Consider the following 22,435-nt stretch of genomic DNA (forward strand, 5'->3'; position numbering starts at 1 on the left):
ATGGCACAAGCATGTTCCTGTGTGTAGTATTTATTTGTTCTGTAACAATTCACATTTTAAATAGTGCTTCCTGACAATATACCAGCAGGCTCTTCTTTAATATGGGCAGTAAGGACAGCAATTCACATTCAAGGGGGTTGGTATCCCCATACCACACTAGAAGGGTGAGGAGAGACCATCTGGGGGAGGGGGCAGATGCTGTCTAGGGCAGAGGAGTTTCTAAGGGGAGGAGAGAGGAGAGAGGCGAGGAGGAAGACCCTTGCATTTGCAGAAGCCGTGACTATTTCTAAGTAGTGGTCATATTGGCTTTGCTGGCAACCCATGTTGGGAGTGGGAAGAAAGGAGCGCTTCCTACCTCAGACATCTGGTTGAGCGGTTGCCTGAGAAGGGAAGGAAGTTTAGGGACACTTTTGACAAGAGACCCCAGCACCCACACCAGTCAGACGAAGCTTCCGCAATCCCCAGCCACCACTTACACCCTCTGTACTGCCTGCAAGAGGGCGAAGAAACCTAGAACATGTACCGTGTCTAGCAAGGAGCGACTCAAATTTACCATAGTCAAAACAATCTATGTTGTTTAGTTTGCAAACGCACCATGAAGAATTCAGGGACACTATGTTTTTCTAGCTGCTTCTTAGGTATTCTGGGACTCAGCATAAACACAGTCTTCTGCCCAAAACAATCCCCCGAAACCAGGCATTGTTTTACTGTGCATTTTATTCCTGCCGAGAGCAACTGGCTTCCCAGAAAGCCTCAACGTGGCAGAGAACCAGCTTTAAGCCTAGATGGCTCAGCCCAGGCCGCAGCACCAGCAGCCACATTTCACGTATTCACTCAACTACAAATTAGTCCTTAGAATTCTCTACTAGAGCAAACTAGATCCTAGGCTCTTCTGCCCAGGGAGCTTCAAATCTAGAATGAAACTGGAACCATGCCCACACTCGGGCATCCTCTAATTGTCCCCCCAAGTTTACAATGAGCTGGACCCACACATGCCTTCCAAGGTGTTGAAACCAAATTTGTTTTCAGGGGCTTAAGGCGGGGGTGCCCAGAAACCTGGAAGGCCCACCTGCAGGCCAGGCAACAGGCTTGCGAGGAGCTATTGCTGCCAACCTTTCACTATGTGGTGATGCCTTCCAGTGGGCAATTCAACTATAGCCCTTTCAATTTGGGATCCCTAATTTTCTGTAATCTTGAAATTTCCTGGATTCCTTTACTTAACACAAGCTAAAAAGATACAGGCTCAAGTAAAGAGAGAACCTGAGTTGCACTCAGAGATGACATATCAAAATTATTCAAGAAGAAAAGCAGTTCTCCACCGGCTAACGTGGGATTTTCTGCTACAATGACTTGGAAGTTTAGGAGAGAACTTAATAGAAGTAACATATTTATACAGAAGAAGTAAGCATTGGAGATCATTCTAAAGAACTCAACCAATTATAAAGGTTATAGTAGTTACAGAGGAATTTTCTCAAAATACAATGCTTCAAAGGCTCTACCAGGAAAGAGCTGTGCAGGGCAAAATGGCTGCATACTGGACTTAAGGAGCAAGAGTAAGATCCAGAAACAGCTCTGCTCTCATGCAAGCAAAGCAAAAATATCCCTGAATAAAAGAGAGCAAAATGAGAGGCTTAGGTAAGGAGGACGCCCCATAGGAGAAGACGCTAAGAAAGCAGAGCAGAGACGAAGCAGGATACGGACAGCTGCCTCAACAGTTCTGACTCCCAGTTCTCCAAGTTGAGGAGGGCACACACATAAGCACTTCTGAAGTTACTGCAGTAAAAAGGCAGAACAATCAAAACACATGATAACATACAACCTTGTCACAGGTGGGTCATATAAATTATATTTCTCTTGCTCCTCCCCTTCTGATAGGAATATCTATGGTCACTAAATACATAGAGATGGAAGGTGTGAAAAGACAGGATGCATAAGACAAGAGAGATGAAGACGCTGGGAGGGCGAACTTGGCCCCCACTATCAGTCTCTCTCACTGCTGCTCTGGTTGGCAAGAAGCCAAGGGACAGGTGGGCAGAGGATAAGGAGAGAAATGACGGGTGGCCCTCAAAATCCAAGGAAGGCCATCTGGAAGAATCAAGATGACCAAACAAAGCAGATATATTTCAGAAGGACAAGAAACTGGGTCCCTGGAGCTTAGGACATATCTAGAAAATATTTCTCATCAAGACACTAAAAAATACACACACATGGCATATTGCAAAACAAAATGTTCCAGTGAACTCCACTGGAATTTCCCAGCAAGAGTTTATAAATTAGACACAAAAAAATAAAACCCTTATAAGATTCACATTTCCAAACTATCCATACAGAGTGCTTAGGGGGTGTTAATGCAGGGATTGAAAAGGCAGGTAAGACATCCCCGCCAAGGGGATCGTGCCGTCATCAAGTCCAGCATGCCTTCCAAAGTGCTGTGCAACCATCACGCAGAGGTGGCGAGGTGAGGTTGAAGAAGTCTTCTCTCCAAAGAACAGATTTTACACAGGAGAGAGACAGTACCATTCTGTTCACTTCTGAGACTGAGGATCCCATCAGACTAGAGCTAGGGGGAAAAGGAGCAAGTATCAGTGACTTCAGTGTTCTTCATGGTAGACACATGGAGGAAACCTAAAGGTCAGAATATTCCTTTATTTTCTTGTCCTTTATCTAGCCCCAACAGTTTGTAAGTGTCCCTCCAGAAAGATCCAGAGACTTATCTTTTTCCACGATAATCTCTTGAACTAGACCCTAGTGTTTAGGGGGCAGGGAGGGTTAGCATTCTGAGCAAGATAATTCTTTGTAAGACGTAACTGCCACAAGCCCTGCATGACGTTAGCATCACTAGCCCCTACCCAGAAAATCCAGTGCATCCACCCTCCTCAGTCACTGGGACAATAAAAACCATGACCCCACATTTCCAAATGTCCGCTAGCAAGTAGGTACCAAGGGAAATGCTACCATTTCTTAATGGTCATGAAGCACCCTTAGAAAACAGCGCTGGTCTCAAACAACTGGTTCTTGATACCCAGCTACTCGAGAAGGCTCCACTCTCCCTAATTTCTATAGAGCAAAGCTGGAGTTGGTAGTACTTGTCCTAAACCCTCAACAGTGACCCAATATTTCTTTCAGAAGCTATTCACCTGGTAGGGGGAATCAACAAACTTTATCCTAGAGAAGAATCTTCGCAGCTCCCCACGGCCAATTTTGGGGGTGGACTCCTTTAGCTGGACCACTTGGCCCTCCATCATTGCCCACCGTAGACTAAGCTTGCTGACCACCAGGGGTGCTGGGTGGCCTTCGGAACTTGGTCCTGTTGTCCTGGTAACATAAAAGGCATCTTTCCAGAGGTCGTTAATTCCAACTGAGGAAGGACAAAAAAAAGAGCAATTAAGGACAGAAAACTTCCAGTAACAGGAGAGGGATCTGGTTCAGCAATTAAATTCATTCATTAACTCATTCACTAATTCATTAAGAAGTTTAGTGAGCACCAAATGAATGCAAGGCACTGAGCTAGACAGTGGTGCATAGTGGTGAACGAATGGATGCTGACGAAGCAGCACATCCTTCTCGGTCTTTCTAACTTTCCTTCTTGAAGCCACTTCTAAGAAAGCCCTAAATCAAAAAATGAGAGGATATGCCAACTATGGTAACAATTCAGTAGAAAAGTGAGCACGAAAAACTAGAAATTCTAAGAATTCCTAAACTGTCACTACATGGTCACATAAGCTATTGACCTAGCCAATGTTTATTTTGCCTCATCTTTAAAATAAATGTTGCAATAAAAATGGTCTCAATTCTTAATTACCATTATTTAATGTTCACCAAGTAATATGTTATGCTAATATTGAAAAATAGCTCATCTAGATCCAATCACAGGATTCTGCAAGGTGATACCTCCCCCACCCCAGCCCCCACCACACACAAAGCCAGTGGACAGGTGTGCTTGCAAATTCCAGATGAGCAATTCTTCCCAACGTATCCCAATAAATTAGAGTCATGAGCACTAGCTTCAATTTCAGGGCAAATGAGTTTGTAAGGAAAGAGCAAGTCTTTGAATGGCAAGAGGATATGGAAAGAAGAAAAGAAAAGTGGCCAGTCTCGTCTTCCCCCTCCCCCTCTTCCCCCAGCAGGAAGAGCCAATTCCCTTAGGCCAGCCTGAGGCAAGGGGTCCCTGAGGAGGAGACCCCCCCAGACACCTTCGGAAAAGCAGGTGGCAGTGGCTGAGTTTCCAGGACTCTGGTTTCCTGAATCAAGGATTCCTAATATCCTAATTTTATTATATGATCTTATTTAGATACATACATAAAGTAGAAGAATACTTCCAAAATGTTAACGCTGGTGAGGAGTGGTCAGACTATGGGCGATTTCTCTTTTTTCAATTTTTCTTCTGGCTCCAATTCCTATGCATGTTTGCTTTTTCTAGTCCAGAGAGTCTCCACTGACCCTAACCAATGCCTTGAGAAAACATCCCACCTCCATCATACACCTTGCAGTAAATTCCAAGTCCTAAGCTCCCATAGCGTGAAGAAACTAGTCTTTTTGTATTCCCAGCCCCGGTGCAGTGCCTGGCATACAACTGATGCTCAATAAATGTCTGCTGAATGAGAGGCTGCCTGAATCATTGCCACCTTAGAACGCTTAAGGAACGAGATGGCACTGTCCCCTCAGCTTTTTGCATATTCAGAGGTATGGGTCCTCACCTGTGAGCCTGGCGCTCCTCCCAGAGGGAGCACCACGGCAATGGCCCCAGGGACCAGGGACACCAGGGAAAATGCTGGAGAGTGGCTCACACACACTTCCCACTGTCGTTTGAAAGCAAACATCCTTCCCTTGGTAGGACAACGGTATCCTCACACACAGCCGGCCATCCTCTCCCCTCATTTGTGTGCACAGACCCCCACCATCACTGGGACGTACCCTCTGAAGCTGTCACTGTGCCCGTGGCATTGGCCAGATCCAGAAGAATGGAGGGGAATGCTGGATGCAGGAGATAAAGGTGGTGAAGGCTGGGTGGCTCAGTTCCTTGGACATCCTGACAATGAAGCAAAAAGGAAGGGCAGAGGTAACTCTACACGCCCACATAGATGGTCCTCTGATGAAAAGGGCAGAGGGGACAGTGGCGATCACCCACTCCCCTCAGACGCTACGACCCATGTGTTTGAGGGAAACTCCCATATACAAGAGACATATTTCAAAGAGCTCAAAATGCTGACTAATCACTAACTTCTTCAAACCACTGTAGCTAGAAAACGCTTTCTCTCTTATAAGAAAAAAAAAAAAAAGGGAAGAGAAAAAATGTGCATGTCCTAGGAGAGAAATTTGATGTAGAGAGCTCCCAGTCTTCTGCCTAGGGCGTACTAGAACACTGGTTCATCCTCTGCAGTAGAGGGGGCTTTGTAAGGAAAAAGTCTATGGAGGAAAACACAGCCAAAGACACCTCCTCTCACTGGATATTAAAGCCAGTTGCAAGTATCAAGCGAAAAATTACGAAAACCTTATCAGTTCCTAAAATAAACAGAACATTAACTAGACAGAAGCAAGTCATTAATTATAAAACAAAAAATTCCAAGGCCTGAGTGTCAGTCTCCAACGTCCCTACAGGAGACGAAATGCACACTGGAACTTTATCAGCATGACTTCTGTGCAAGGGTGATACCTGGCACACGTGTGCGGCTGTACAGTTAAAGCACAGAAATAGCATATACGGGTTAGTAAACGACAGCTCTACTGAGCTCCCGAACACCTCCCCTTCCCTGGGATCATCCTTGGCCTCCCCTACTGAAGGGAATGGAATCCCAAGAGATGAATATCACCCCTGCTTCCTTCTATGTCCTTAGCATGGGAAGAAGTTCACTAAGGGAGGCGAGACATGGGCAGGAAGCTTGTAGCCGCACCCCTACCACATGCCCACAAAGCAGAAGACGGCTTTGTCCACACGCCCTGAGGACCCCAGGCATGACGGGACAGATCTCTGGCTCAGCTAACATGACAAGAAAATAGCCACATTCCTTCCTCAATGCCTGCAGGATGAAGCCCAAATCCCTCTGCATGGAAACCAAGGTCTTACACCATTTAGCCCAAATCTGCCCTTTCCAGCCTTCTCCAGCCTAAAATTATTCACGTGCCATCCCATGCTTCAAAAATGTCTGACTATTACCTAACACATGCTTCTCTTTGCTGTCTCTAACCTCTGCCAATCTTATTTCCCCCTTACACTGTCTAACCATCCTCTCTAGCCCATTTCCACACATTAAAACACTTCTCGTCCCTGGGTCCCCAACTTGAATGCCACCTCTTTCATGAAAAGCTCCCTAATTGCCCTAGACAAAATTAATCTCCCCCTCCTTTTGTGCCTCCATCTAAACTTCCCATCTGTAGCCCTGTCAGAGCACCCGTAACAGGCCTTTGTTCAGTGGCTATTTATAGACGCTTACTTTTAAGAGTCATCTGGTCCCATCCCCTCATTTTATTAAATGAGGAGACCAGAAAGCTAAAATGTTAGGTCAACTGCCCATGGTCACATGTGAGGGCATGGCAGAGTGAGGACTACAATCTAGATTTTGAGTAAATCTGATCCTCAAAGGGAGGGAATATATTAGCATTTTCATTAATGGATAAAGAGCACAAGGCTCAGGAAAGGGAAGCGACCTGTCCCAGAGCGCACAGTTGATGAATTCAGGGTTCTTCTCCTTCGGGCTGCCCCCATCATGTGGGGGCCATCTGTCTTCTCCTCCAGAGGGCCAGCACTGTTTCCAGGTCATCCGTAGGGCCCTACAGAGAACACGGAGCCTGGCACACAGCAGGTGCTGCTCAACATGTATTTAATTGAACTAAATCAGGGTGGGTCTAACTGAAAACTCCCAGGTATCTATTATGGCTGGCACCCTGCCTCACCAACCCGGTTATAATACTGCAGGACAGCATGTAAGACTTTCTAAAATCTGCCTTCTGTGTGTTTGACCCTCTCTCCCCGAATTTCCTCGGGTGAACTTTGAACTTCAGTGTAGTCAGTGTCCTTCTCCAACTGCTCTGCCGTTCCTGCCCCCACACCCATTTCTGCAGTCTCAGCTGATTCACCTCAAAGCCCAGAGTCTCGCTCCATGAAGCTTTCCCTGCCCACTCCAGGCCAGTCCTAATTATTTCTCTTTAACAACCACAGCACGTGTGAACTATCTGTAAATGTGGACCTAGGGTCTTGAGAGGGCTTTTTATCCTCTATCCAGCCCCCAGCATCAGCAACCGGGAGCCAGATACTGTTGCCAGCTTGCAGTCGCCTGGCTGAAAGGCAAAGGCAGGAAGCACAGCTCAGGATGACAGAGGTTCCTGTTTGGCCCGCTGTTTTGTTCTACCCATGACAACTCAGGAGCGTGGCTGGTCCAACAATACCTCCAGACCGAGCCAGCCCTGCGGAGCGGCTGCCATCTGCAAAGCGACAAAAGGACCCTCCCAGGCTCACTCACTGAATTGGGAGGTGCGGCTGACAGCGCTTCAGCCCAGAAGAGGAAGACAGACTTCTGGTCTGAGGTAACTGCTGAGGTGGTTGGTGTTTCTCTCATGTGACACGGAGCACTGTAACTCCATGTGATGGAGCCGGAGTCCCCATCCACCACCACCATCTGCAAGAGAGAAGACAGTGAGTAGAGCACATCCTCAGAAAGGCAGCAGGCCGAGACAACACAGCACAGAACAAAACCCCACAGACATGCAAATGATACGTACGTTGACAGGTTGAGCTTCCTAGAGGTGAACAAATTGGGTGTCCAAGAGCACTAAATACCAACGAGGGCCCAGGACCCAATTCTCTGCGGCCCTCACTCCCAATCTGTAGAGTTTACAGGACTGTAGAATTCTCAAGTGGGAATAAATCATCTAGTCGACCGCTCATTTTACGGATGAGAAAATGGAGGCTCAGGGACAGGAAGTGACTTAGACTGCTCTGTGTCTATGACAGTCCTCGGACAGAGAGAGCCGCCCCTCAGAAGCTGTGGTGCTGAAGCCAGGTGCCAACAGCGCCTCATTCCTGCTCCTTCACGCTGACAACTGCAGCAACCACTCAGGGAACGGTGACTAAGCGAATACTCTGTCCTATGCCCCGTGCTAAAAGCTTTGTGTTTGACTCTACTGATGTCATGACAGATCCAGCTCAGCCCGCGGGTAGTCTCAAATTTAAAAGCATAGTTGAAACAGGCAAAAAAATAAATTAGGAGAAAATTCACTCCTTGGGTGCATCTCTCAAAGGATAATTAAGGGGACTGAATTCATAACCCTTTGCAGCACTTATATCTCCTTCTTATCCCAAATACCTCGCAGTTCTAGAGCCTCTCATTTGCCAAAATCAAGGAGCTCCCCTGTCTACCTCCAGCCGCAGTGTCTTTACAGCTTCTCTCCTCAGTGTCTCTGTTCTGCGCTAAGTGGCAGGACTGCACCTCTTCCGACCATCATGTCCCTATTCTTCCACTCTCTCGGGTCCCACCCTTCTCTGTCCACACTCAGACTCTGCCTCACAAAAGGCCTTGGAACCACCTGGAGAGAAAAACTCCTCTGACCAAGCAGAGGGGGAAAACAGGCTGGCAGTTCAGGATTCCCTTTGGTAGGTAGTCTTGGGAAGAAAAGAAGTCTAGAGACACTGCGCTAAATAGTTTTATCCAGTCACACACATTATTTCATTTCACTGCCACAATAACCCTATGATGGTAGGCAGTATTACTACTCCTGTTTTATAGATACAGAAACTGCAGCTAGGAGAGATTACGAAACTTGACCAAGGTCACCGAGAAGTAGTGGAGCCAGGATTAAAACCCAGGTCTGAACCCTCAGCATCTCAGCTCTTAACCAACCTGTATACTCTACCCTTCTCCCTTAATCCTGCTAGGAATGCCAATGAACATTTCCAACTCTAGCTGAATTTTCTTTGAAATGGAATCAGACATTGCTTTTGTCCTGGATGGCTCTGCTGGAAGACTCTCCCTGCAGTGAGCTTGTGTCACCGGCTCTGTCCTCTGCTCGTGAACAATAACCCTGCTGCCTCCAGTCCCTCATCCAAATCCTGCAGCCTTTCGGGGCCCTCCACCAGCTGAGCTCATTCGGATCTCTCCGGCGGGAATGCCCGTCAGCCCATCCTTGTCTGTCTATCCAGCAAACCTCTTCTCTGCTCTCACGATTCTGCACAACTAACCCCAACCAACACAAAGCACCTCTTGACTCCCGTCACTCTCTCGGCTCCCTGCATCCCTGCGGCACTGTGTGAACCTCCATTACAGCACTTACCACGATGGGGTAGAGCTGCGTGTGTACAGGAACCCCAACGGCTACGAGCTACACAAGACAGTGGTCTTGTCTTCGTTAGCATTGTGTCCCCAAAGACATCATCTGTCCATCGAGCACACAGCTTGGCACACATCAGAGGTGATGATTAAGTGTTTGTTGGATTCGCTCTCAGGGAACAGTGTGCAATATATAAACACATATTTTACAGTGAAGACTAACCAAAAAGCTCGGTCAATCATAAAAAACAAATTTTAAAAACTCTAATTCTGCCTGTAACGTTAAAGGAATGAAAATTGTCTATCTGATCCTTATAGCCTCACAATTTGCAACCTCACGTAAGATCAGAAAGACCTGTTCAGGGTCCTTGGAACACTCTGTGTCTGGGCCCCTGATCTTGGTGTTCCTGACCTGGCAGGCCTTCCCACCCACCCCTCCTCACAGAAATACAACTCGTCTTTCCCTGCTTCCCTAACTCCTCCATAACAACCCAGCCGCCCCAGAATCCCACCTTCCCTGAATCTAGGAATATATGTAAGCATTAAACTGATTTACACCTGCCTTTCCCCACCAAGAGTCTTCAGAAGGCTCCTACTGCCTAATTGTAAGTTAAGCATCCAGAAGAAGGAACTCCTGCACAGGAAGGAGGTTAGGTAGAAAAGCTTCCAATGCTATAGATTTTAACACTGAATTGTGAGTTTTCATTTTCTCCACTAAGCCAGACTTTGAGTTCTTTGAAGGAAGGGACCATAGTTTAGGTTCTTTTCATTTCTCACAATGCCTAGTGCAAGGCTGGATACAAGGTATATACTCTATATATGTTTTGATTGATTTGAGTCCCAAAGTTTTACCTTTCTCATCCCAACTCCATCCTCGATCTGCAGAAGGAAGTCTAACGTCTCATCGTCAGTGAAATACCCAGGAGTAGGCTGGCTACAGATCAGAACAAAGAAGGCAGTGAACAGTGAAGAAGAAAAATAGGAAAACAAGGACCTCCTTCCCCCGCTCCTCCAGCATTGGCCGCAGATATCAAACAAGGACTCTGGGCAACTTTTAAACGTGAGAAAGTGGATCAAAACAGCAAACGTGAGGAGGAGCACACCGCGAACCTGCGCAGGCCTTGAAGGCTCACTGTCCAGTACGGTGTAAGATTCTGCCCCCGAAGCAGGACGAGGCCTTGTCCGGTGGTAATCAGGAGGTTGCTGCAGTTGGCGTCCGGTGCCTTCACCATCTGGAGTAGCTCAACACCGTCACTGAATTAAACAAGACCCCAACAGTTAGTCTCCGGCTTGGACAGGATTCTTGACCCACTTATTTTGGCTTTTTCTTTCAATGTACATGTTTGTATAATTCACCTCCCACCACTATCTTATCCAGTGGGGCACTCTGTCATTCCAGATGAATCTCATTTTCTTGACCTTTAGAAACCAAGATCCCTAGAACATTCAAGCAGGTTCTAAAGCAGCTCACAGGAGAAGTGCCACAGAGCCACATCTCTCACGCTGGATCCTCTGGGGAAGATACCAGAGCCAAGCAGAGTGGCAGGGAATGCAGATGGAGATCTGCACAGGAGCTTGAAACTGTCATTAAGCTTGGACAGCAACTCTTGGTAGACACCTCCTCAAATTATTTCTTTCTCTGTACACCTGGGACCACTCTATTTAACATCTATCAGATTCACTGAAATAATATGAGATTGCCTAAGAAAATGCTAGAAAATAATTGGAAACTTCTGGTAGAAAAGAATGAAGACAATTATTACCCAGGCCTAGAGTTAAATGCATAAAATCCACCACATATGACAAACTGCATGCTTTTAGTTAAGAAATAAACAAGAATAAAAAATAAGATTTCATGGATGCCATCCTTGCTTCTGCCAAAATGATTCTTCAACTAAGAGAAAAATACAGCAGAAGAGTAGGGCAGACACTTCCGTACAGTTTTATAAACAGTTGTTTTTTAAAAATCTCTCTCTCTCTACCTGAAAGTTCCCCAGCTTCACCCTACCCCACCCTGACTCGGAACCCTAGACAAATACCCTTCCTTGTGCAAAGTGATCACACATCATGGTCACCAACACATAGATCTCAACACATTATGTTACCAAGAGAAGAAAATTCCTCACTCACGTTAACCAGATCGGAAGATGGCATATTAAGGCGAACACTGTTTTCCCCAAACCTCTGCCCACACATTCAGCAGCCCAACCAAACTCAGAGATGCCACAGCACCTGACATCTCAGGAGCTCTCACTGTGACGAGGTCAGACGTGTACCCTACCTGTAAATGTCAATGAGCTCAGACAGGTTGATGGCTCTTCGCTTCTCCCACTCTGGCTCTTCTATCTGCAGAGAAGGCGGTGAGCTGTCTCGATTTTGGGCCTGAACAAAAATGTCCCTCAGGGCGACAGCCTGGATATTTCCTAGCACCACAGGAAGAACCAACACCAAGAAGTGGAATTTAATAGAACTCTCCCAGGGTGAGGATCTGAGTGAGAGACACAGAGCCTGATCAGATGCCTCTAATACAGCCCACCCAGACTGGTCCAACATGGAGCGAACACGGAAGTGATTAAGCAGATGCTGGACAAAGAGTCTTCTCTTTGGAGAAGGCAGCTGGTAAAGCAATAGGTGGGGGAGAATGAGAGGCCCCTGCAATAGGAGGTGATGAGAGACCTGATGTCAGCAATTCCTGAGCCTTCACACTGTCTCACAAAGGAGGCCTAATTACCTACATCAACAGGGAATACTAGCAAAAACAAGCCTTGCTTCTTACCAAAGCCAAACAGGATGTAGACAGCCCCATTTGCAGTGATGTAAACCTGAGGACCAATCAGATTCCCCACTCCCACGATGTTGTACTTCACAGGTCGGCCCACTGGATGCCCCGTCCGGCCAGACACCAGCAGAAAGCACAGATCTGGCTGAAGAAGTGAAAGAAGGGGGTCAGGTCAAGAGAAGCCCTATCTTTTCCTAATCAAATAGTTTTTCCAGACAGTCATTGCTTCCTCACTAGCTAAAGGTTCAGAAACACGTCCCCAGGTTGGAAAGCACAAAGCCAAACCTGCTTCACTTATTTCCCTAGAAGTAACAAAGTGAGGCGAAGGTCCCATTCTCCTGTTAGATACGTGCAAAGGGCATCTCGATGGTGGCGCGGGCAATTTCTCTGAAACATAGTTGTTGCTGATGAACAGTCCCCTGAGGCACAGAATTCTAGCCAAGAGCTAAATATAGACAGCTGACCCCCGGCTCTCTACTCTCATACCCCGAAATCCCCAGGCATATTTGGTCCCAACGAGAACCAATGCAGGCAGCGCTCTCCCATGGTAACATACCTGTCTGGCCTGGCTACTGTCAACCTTACTCTCAAGCAGAGACCAGCAAACTTTCCGTGAAGGGCCAGACAGTAATATTTTAGGTTTTGTGAGCCAGATGGCTTCTGCAGCAACTACTCTACTCTGCCGCTATAGCATGAAGGCAGCCATAGATAATACACAAATGAATAGGCATAACTGTGTCCCAATAAAACTTTAATTACAAAAATAAGCAGTGGGCCAAATTTGGCCTCCAGGCCACAGATGCCAACCCGTGCTCTACAAGATTTTCTTTTGGGAATAGAGTCACCAGTTGGGAAATATAAGGCCTGTACTGATATCTTGACTTCAGTAAAGAGTTTGACAAAATTCATGGATAAGATAAAGAGACGTGGTTTTCAGCGAACCCAGAGAAAGGGTCAATGCCAACCCAGAAGGAAGTTTTCAGTGGAATGTCACAGCATTCTGCTATTGCTCCACGCCTATAACCATTCTTATCAAAGACTCGAATGAATGGAATTCAGGCTCATCACAAAGCTGAAAGATAACTAATATGCTGTAGGACAAACTCAAAATTCAAAAAAGTCTTAGGCTGAAAGATGGGTCAAACTCTGGAAGAAGTTGGGCCATTAATTAATTGATTAATTAAAAGATGTGGGTGTTTGATTATAAACAAAACTGAATCTTAGAAAGGCTATCACAATCTTTGGCTGCATTTATAGAAATACAGAGTCTATATATCAAAAGAAGTAACAATTTCCTTATGTTGATGTAACTGGTTATATTACAAACGGAATACAGTTTTCAGATAGGGGTACTACATTTTAAAAGAGACATGGGACAAACAGGAGTACAAAGGGAAAGAAATCAAGAAAGACAGGGGTCTGGCGTTCATGTTGCAGGAGAAACGGGAGGAGAAATTGGGGATATTTAGCCTTGAGAGCAGCAGGCTTGGAGGGTCCAGGCTAACGGCTAAAGGGCTTTCATGTAGAAAAAGGATTAGATTCATTCAGAGTAGCACTATGGGGCTGAGGCCGGCACAATGAATGGAAGCTATGAGAAAGCAGATTTCTCACCAATATGACAGAATTTTCTAGAGCTGACCAAAAATGAAATGAACTGTCTCACACATTATTCCCATCAGCCTGAGTACTGAAGGAGAGTGTGGGTGCCAATGTGTCTGGAATACTGAAACAGAGATTACTGCTTGGTGGGAAAGCGTCAGCCACATGGCTTTTCCCCTCCCACTAATGTTCTAGACCAGATCAGTTCTCTAACCCCAAACCAGGTCCCGTTCTCCCAAGCCCACCTCACTCTAAACCCAGATCTAAGAATGCAATCACTCTAACTCAGAGACCTAAGACGTTTCATTCCTTGTGAGGAGAGAGCCTTCCATACCTGTGGCTCAGAGGAAACAGGTTCCTCAGGTTCTCTGTTGCTGGTATAGAGGTCAAAAGATGTATAAATGTGAAGCTACTGCTCTAAACCCATTGCTTCTCTAGGTGTTTCTACTACTGTCTATCACTTTTCAGGCAGAACAGAGACTATTCCATGTCTGTACACTGTTATGCAAATGAGCACATTCTGTGAGGCAAGTTGGCAATAAACGGTTTTTTGGTTTTTGGTAGAGACAAAAAAAAAGACAGAGTAGGAGCAGGCAAGAAGCCAACTCCTCTAATAGAGACTTCCCACCATAGAGAGTCCCTGAAGGCCTGGCCCTCCCTCCCATCAACCACCGCTGGCTAAGCCGCAGCCAGCAGGGGTATGAAGACCAAGATTTTTAAACGTGTTCGGGATATATAAACTTGTTCAATGTCTTGCTATGCCTCTGCTAACCATACCTCCATTAAAAAGCAAGTCCCTTACTTTCCACTTTGGATCACTCCCTGATGGATATAATCATTGACATTTTCCCTGGACCCCGTCTGTTTATTCACAGTGACTGGGATAAAAAAGATATGTGAGTGAAACCATACAGTATTTGTCTTTCTCTGTCTGACTTATTTCACTTAGCATAATACCCTCAAGGTCCATCCATGTTGTCACAAATCTACACAGAAGTTGAAATACAGCGATGTACACCTGAAATTTATATAATGTTAAAAACCAAGGTTACCTCATTAAAAAAAAAAAAAGATTATGTGAATAGTTCCTGAATTTTTGGTTCAGTCTACTTCGAGACCAACTGGCTGGCTGAAGAAAAACTAACAGAAACAACCCTGAAAACTGAGTAGCCTTCAGAAATTTACCTCAGCGTCTACCTTCTTTCCTCTCATCTCATGAACAGAAAGTACGGCCTGGTGCACTAGAGCAGCGCTTCTCAAAACTCGGGATGGGTGGAGCACTCTGAATTGGTTTACGATGCTCTTGGGCAGAAAACCATAAAATACTGATAGATTTAATTCTATCCTAAGGAATTTTACTGGTAGATTTTATAACTCCCCTCTATATATGCACTACAAAAATCACCATAGCAAACACATGGTCCATAAAAATGAAAATAAGCTATCAAATGAGGCAAGATAACCTTATTCACATTTTTCCACAAACATTCTTTGCCAACTCTTCAATTCTTTTGTCTACAAGGATTTCCTGGCAGACTCACGCTGCGAAGTCTGAGAAAACATTTTAGAGAACCTTTGACATAAGCTCCGAGAAACGCTTCAGGAATAAAAACAAAATTGAGATAGTTCTGTTCATTAATGTATTCTTTCCTGTGATTCAAGGAAAAACCTACTACTATTTTATCTGTGCAGAGGATAACTAGTTCCAGTATACTGTAGTTCAAGCAAAGCAAAATTGAGAAGCGTAATTCAAGGACCACTGTATTAGAGTCAAAGTCTGTATTGTCACAGCCTAAACTGCAACTCTCCTTTCTTTGGTCATTGTTGTTATTTCTTGTCCAACTTATAACTTTTTCTATATGTATTTTATGAACTTTCTATCAGTCTGTCTTTCTGGTTTACTGTTGAAATAAAAGTTAAATACATGTAATATAATAAAACCAACAATACATACACATGGTGAAAACTAGGCCCTACTCAAGGCCCTTTAAATACGTTGGTCTAACTTTCATAACAATCGTGCAAGGAGATATAACATTCCCACGTCACATATGAAGACACCAGGGCCCGGGCAGGTTGTGCGGCTGGCCCAAGGCCACGGAGCTACAGGCAGCAGAGCAGGAATTCAAACACAGGCCTATCAGGCTCCAAAGCCCAACTATACCACAGTCAACGGAAACATAATGAGACCCCCTGGAAAATGGGTTCAGAATGGTAATTTACTCACTTACTCTCACAAGGAGAATTTATTTAAACCTAAGCCCTCATAAAAAGAAAGTTTCAAGCAGCATTTATAATAACAATCCTAGGAAGTGGGACAACTAAAGTTGAAGCATTCCTTATAAGAAACGAGGACCATTTAACGTGGAGCGTACCTGCGAATCTCCAATGGCCAGAACCACAAGATCTCTAACGCCATCTCCGTCCAAGTCCGGCAGCACCACGCCTGGGGCGGCCAGGGTACCGTTGGATAAGTAGTCTGGTTTTAAAGTCCAAATGGCTTTCCCTAGGGAAGGACAAACAGGATGGTCACAGTTATGGCCTCCGGAGAAGGCAGACACAATGCTCCAAGGCCAGAAAAGAGAAACTCAGTGAGCTGAAAGACAGATGGCAGCTCTCATTTACTTCTTTCCTTTAGTTTTTATCTCAATGGGGAGGAAGGAAGCAGGGAGTATGAGCTGAAATCCTCAAGTATCTGGCTAACAAATCCATGTAATAATTTCACACCTAGAGTTTTTAGATAAAATGGAGGTGCTGAAGTCTCTTCAAGAAAGAGGAGCTTATTTGTCTGGGGCAGAGGAATTGATCTGTTAGAGATTATTCCAATTATTAAGGAACCATCCACAGGCGACCAACCCTCTCTCCTTCTACCATATGTTCACAAGAGCAAAGAAATCATAGGTTTCCAAAATGACTTCAGTTCTAGAGTTAACTTGTATTCCAATTTTTTTCACTCAGAAGTACCCCACCACCAAACTCCAACCTCTCAAACTGGGAAGGACGCTATTTATTCAACTGCACTCGAGTCCAAGGTGTTAACAAGCATACTGACAGTATATTTATGGTTCTGTAGGAACATTGCATTCAACTCTTTTTCCCTCCTTTTGCCATGTGTGTCTGAATGCAATAAGAAGTTAAAAGGCTAAATCAACGCGCCTCAACAAACCTTGGTTTCTTCACTGACATGCTTTTACGTATTAATGCCCAAGTTTACACATGGCCCCCATGCATATCCAATATGAAGAGAGAGAGCTCAGCTGTCTTTGGTACAAAGAACAGGGTCGGGAAACTCTTTGGAAACCAAAGGCCTCAGGGCAGTTTCTGTTTGGGTAACTCAGGTCAGCCCCATCCTATCACCAAACAGGTTGAGCCGTGGATCTATTACTCAATCTCCTCAAACCATTTCTCTTGCTTCCCTTAATATCCACCTTCCAGAGAAGGAACTCAGACTTTCCACCACAGGAGAGTGGAAAGGTCCCTTCCCCACCAGATTGTTCTGGTCTGAGATTATGGCTCCTTAGAGCAGAGATCTTCTGCGGCAAATGATCTTTACCTGATGTCGCATTGAATACACTGAGCATCTTGTGTGTCCCTGTTACGAGGCAGATGGTTTCAGCCACGCTTCCTGGCATCAGATCCATACATGTAACATCTCGGGCCTCCTCAGGGAGGGGAGTAGACCAGAGCGTGCTGCCATTCATCCCCGAAAGGCACACGAGAACAGCAGCTGGCCTTGAGACACCTAAAAGCACACAAGAGAGATGAGAGAGGAAAGGAGGCAGAAGAGATAGGAGGGAGAGATGAGCAGGCAGCCAGGAAACCAAAAGTAAATGGTGGAAGGCAGCAACCCACACCTGTGTATTCAGCTCCGTCCCATATTTCTGGCAACAAGGTCTGAAAGCAGAGCACTTGTCACAGCTGCTCAACACATCGTCATGTAAGACGAGAGGCTGTGGGCCTCTGCCAGGCTGCCTTGTATGCATCTCCACTCTTGCACCTTGCCAACACACTTGTCCACATTCTGTCCCCTCAGCCGCCACTAGAGTGATATCCTTAAGGATAAAGACTGTCACATTAATTTCTGTATCCTTGGTGCCTTGCAAAGTGCCTAGCACATACAGCAACCAACTGTCTGCTGAATAAAAGACAGGAGCAAAATCAAGAATATGGGAAAGCAGTTGTTGAGAACAAAAGAATCAGGAGGGAAAGGTATGTTCAGCAAAGTGACACTGATCCAGAATATGTGCAGAACACATAAAATACCTAGATTCTAATCACCACTAGCAAATGCTGCCTGAGAGCAGAAAAAAATATTTTTTAAAAATAAATCGGAAGATTACACTTAGCAATGATCAGCAGGTCTTCCTGGTCTAGAGTTCCATGGAATCAGCTGATTTGGCCTCAGTCAGGAAAGAATACTTGGGAAAACTTCATACCCAGGTCCAAGGACAGCTGGTAAAGGATTAGAGCAGCTCAGCTCTCTAATAAATAATCCTTTATGTCACTTAATTAACACATCAGAGTAATGACTTTCTCTCTTGCCAGTTTTACATTCACTTTCCAAAGAGGGATAATGACCCATCTCACACAATTTCTACTTCCAGCAACAACTAATACAGATAAGAAAATGTGAGCCTTAGAGCGTCACTGTGCTTACTCCTCAGTACTCTCATCTAAATATACAACCTAAAAACAAGTGACAAACTGTGGCTCACCGTTTCAGACCTTGTTGTGAGACGCAGTGACACATATGACAAATCAGTCATAGATGTTAACTTCCAGACTTCCCAGGAATGCTGTGATTAATATACTGTGCTGTTCTTCCTACTTAATGACACTGCTTACTCCCTTTCAATTCTCAGACTCATCTTTTTCCAGGTGGTGATAGCTTATCCCCTCCCCACCAGACCATGACTCCTTGAGGCAGAAACCATGCTCATCTTGTTCAACTCAATATAAACAGCACAGTTCTATATAAGGTGCACAGCAGACATTCAACACACAGTTGTTGAATGAAGAGATGAACAAATGAACAAATTAAAAAACTAAATCCTTCTTATGCTCAGTGGCACAGGTCTTTGAACCCACTGGCTGGGGTTATGGGCACAGCAGTTTGGCATAAGGGTCAAAGACAGGAATTCCAGAACCAGCCTCCCAGGATTTTGATCCCAGCTCTACTAATTACCAGCTGTGGGATGTTGGGCAAGTTGCTTCACCTCACCATGTCTCAGTTTCCCCATCTGCAAATGGGATAAAATATAAACTACCTCATTGGATTGTGTTGAGGGATAAATTCATTCATCACATATGTTATGCACTCACAATGGTAAATAGCACATAGAAAGTACCGTATGTTAGCTATGTTATTATTTTTACAATCTGTGGCCAAATCAGGCCAGTCTATATTGAGTAAAAACCCATGACCTTGTCATTATGAGTCCTGATGTGTAGCAAACCATGTAAAATACCAAATGACTAAAACAAAAATCTCTAATTCTGAAAGTGGATGGGGGAAATTTTTACTTCAAAGACTAATGAGTCATAGGCAGGAAAAAAATCTAATTAAGATTCAACATCCTATAAAAGTCAGTTTCTTGGCTGGAGGTTCTCTCTGTAATAGATGTATGCCCAAACTGCTTCCACCTACTGCACAAGCCCCAGAAAGGTATTTCTGATAACATCAGAGAGGCACGCAGCCTACAATTCTCTAAAACATACCTAGATGTTTATTCCAGGGCCTGAATGATTAAAAAGTAGTCACGAGGGCAGCCTCGTCTCAAACTAGAGTTCCTGTATCAGTTTACAGACTGCAGTTCGAATCCCCTTTAACGGAGGTTGCAGGACAAACCAAAAGCCCCTATGTACCTAAGCTCAAAATGCACAAAATGCAACTTTTTTCTGCAGTTGACATGTACATTAGTTGGGGCTCCAGAAAACAGCAGGCTCAGTTAGGGTAAGTTGTGGAAGGTTTAATAATAAGCCTTTACAAAGATGTGGTCAGGGTGTAGAGGAACCACAAGGGAGTCCAGTCCCTCAAAACTGTTACCACTCACAGGCCCAAAGAGACAGTGGAGGAAGCAATTCCTGGAATCCAGAAAAAGAAAGTCCTGTAAGAGGACCACCTTGAGAGAAGCTGTGATCTATGACGAAGGATGCAGCCAGCCTGAGGTGACCCCAGCAAGGAGGAAGCCAGGGGAATAAATACTGTCTCCTCACTCTCCTCCTTGCCTCCAGTTTCTTGCCTATGCTCCCCTTGGCCAAGCCAAACTGGAAGTCTGCAGGCAGGGGATCCTGCTGATGTGATGTATACAGGCCAGCCTCCCATCCTGCAGAGAGCAGGAAAGAGAGAAGAGATAGAGGAGTAAACAGAAGGAGTAAAAGGAAAACACCCCATCGAGACGTATGTGTGTAAAGGTATGCTAGAACATGAACAAAAGCTTCCTGCCAGGGATGGGAAGGTAGGATAGAGTCAACATTTATTACAATCTAAGAGGCAACAGAAAATTGACTTGGAGAAAACTCAAGACCCTAAGTACTAATGCTCTTCACGGCAGGTGTGTGGACAAGCCACTTCTCTGGATCTCCAGTTCTTCACTGGATTGGGTGACCACTAAAAGCTCCCTCCAGCTAGAGCTCTCCACAATTTCTTGAAAGGAGCTTTACTTACATGCAGGAGTTTTCTGATGAGATTTATCGTGTATGGCAGATCTGTGATGACAATTCACTGCAGACCCTTTTCCACATGCCCCTCAGGAGACAAACCTGATGCCTTTTCTTGGCTCACAGCGCCCCCCCCACCCCCCAACAATGAGCTTCTCCCACTGCAGCCTATGGAAGACACATCTCTTACCGACTGCACTCCCATTCCTTGAAGCTACAAAGGAGAGAAGTACATCCCGCAGGCCATCTCCGTTCACATCAGCCAACTCCAATGGAGACAGGTCCCCACCTGAGAAACACATTGAAAAAATCCTTAGCAAGTTACCACAAACCAGTTCTCTGCTCTAGGTTAAAAAGGCAATGGATGCAGAGCGCTGCCAGCACCTCCGTAAAAACCAGGCAGACTTCTGTTTCCCAGGTAGGATAGAGTAGACACAATTCTGCCTATTCCTCTCACTAAGTATAGCTAAAATCCCTGGACATTATATATAAAACAAACATGAGAAGACTCGGTGGAGAGAAGGCAACCTAGCTAGAGACTGCAAGACCCAAGGAATGACAAGGTGATGATTCCCTGGGTCTTCTTTTGGCCTCATATATCCCAGTCAGGATGCTGCAGAAGCCAACAGGTACAGACAAAAGCCCCAAGAAAAGCTGGCTCCCTTGGCCAAAGGACCAGGAGGGGCACAGCACAGCAAGACAGAAAAATGTTAGATGATAACTGCTCTACTCCAACTGAACACCACAGATAAGAGGCAGCCCCACCCCTACCCCACAGCAACGGCCAAGTGGGAGCCTAGACTTCCACCCTTGCCTGTAACAAGGCACCCTCCCCACCACCCCAGAGAAGGCCAGGTGGGGAGCCAGGACTTTCATCCCCACCTGGCAGTGACAAGGTAGGTAGTGCCACCCCGACCCCCAACAGTGGTGAGTCAGAGGATGCCTGCCGAATGTGGAGAGAACTCACCAGTGGCAGTGTCAACTGGTACAAACGCTATGGAAAGCAATTAAACATAAACCACTAGGACTGCTTCACTCCTAGGTTTATGCCCTAGAGAAATTCTCATACGTTGTATCAGGAAACATGCACAAGAATCTTCTCAGCAGCATTATCTATTTTTTAAAAAATAAAAGCCATCTAAATGCTCATCTACAGCAAAATGGATCAATATATCATGGGATGGTCACACCATGGAAAATTAGACAGTGGTGAAAATGAATAAACCGGTTACAATACATCAATACGGATGAGCCTCAAAGAATAAAGAACCAGCAAGTCAAAGAAGACTATATGATTATATTTATGTAAAGTTCAAAAACAGGCAAAATCAAAGAATATATAGTTTAGGGAGATATATCTATGTGGTAAAATTTTAAAGAAAAGTAAAGAAATATTGACAAAAAACTCAAGAGAGTGGAATCCTTTGGTGGACAGAGGAGGATGTGGTAAGGAGGAAAACGGGATTTCAGAGGCCTTGATAACGTCCTATTTCTTAAACTGGGTGGAGGATATGCCAACAATTTGTTACCAGTCTTTACACTCTCTATATATATTACAAGAGCTCAGTTAGAAAAATCAAAAAAGAAAGGAAGAGAAGGAGAGACATTCTGCGTGGTAGGAACATATCATAAGCCACATCCACCCAGTTTTGCCTTAAGAGAAAGCAAAAACGAGAACAGAGAACTCATCAGAAGACAATCCAACTAAGATCAGAGAAGTGTCAGAGATAAAATAGTTCTAGGCCGAGATGATACAGGGGTCTGGGAATATCGTAGAGGAAGGAAAATCTTTCCTCTACCCTCTTAGGGTTTCTAGTTGGGACTGATGTAAAACAGATTAACAAGAGAAAAGCACTCAAACTTCGTTTGATACGTACATACACATGGGAGTCCCCACAGGAAAATGAAGACCCAGGAGGCGTCCAGACCTCAGCGCTTATATCCTAGGTTGAACAGAATGGCACCGTGGAAAAATAACTACAGTACATGAGGAGATGACAGGAAGATAAGGGGTCTGTCTGCACAGACTTCCCTTGGCCTCAACGCCCCGTCTCTGGTGAGAAGAATGTTTCTTTCCTCCTGGTACAGGAAGGACATCTTTCACATGACAGTTTCATTTCCTGCTTTCAGGACAAAT

General features: G+C 45.1%; 1 protein-coding gene across 1 annotated transcript in view; it reads right to left on the reverse strand.

Moving 5' to 3' along the window:
* Positions 1–14: 14 nt before the first annotated feature.
* Positions 15–22,435, reverse strand: part of FAM234B (family with sequence similarity 234 member B) — a 33,389-nt gene continuing 10,968 nt past the window's right edge. Inside the window, exons 3-13 of the mRNA XM_046678284.1 lie at positions 20,489–20,587; positions 17,192–17,380; positions 16,014–16,144; positions 12,037–12,184; positions 11,542–11,683; positions 10,371–10,514; positions 10,113–10,194; positions 7,458–7,613; positions 4,915–5,029; positions 3,138–3,358; positions 15–2,560 (exon numbers count right to left, since the gene is read on the reverse strand). Of these exons, the coding sequence (XP_046534240.1) occupies positions 2,555–2,560; positions 3,138–3,358; positions 4,915–5,029; positions 7,458–7,613; positions 10,113–10,194; positions 10,371–10,514; positions 11,542–11,683; positions 12,037–12,184; positions 16,014–16,144; positions 17,192–17,380; positions 20,489–20,587 (1,433 nt within the window). The 3' untranslated portion in view covers positions 15–2,554. The remainder of the gene's footprint in view (positions 2,561–3,137; positions 3,359–4,914; positions 5,030–7,457; positions 7,614–10,112; positions 10,195–10,370; positions 10,515–11,541; positions 11,684–12,036; positions 12,185–16,013; positions 16,145–17,191; positions 17,381–20,488; positions 20,588–22,435) is intronic.

The sequence above is a fragment of the Equus quagga genome, chromosome 1 (genome assembly GCF_021613505.1).
Source record: "Equus quagga isolate Etosha38 chromosome 1, UCLA_HA_Equagga_1.0, whole genome shotgun sequence".
NCBI lineage: Eukaryota > Metazoa > Chordata > Mammalia > Perissodactyla > Equidae > Equus > Equus quagga.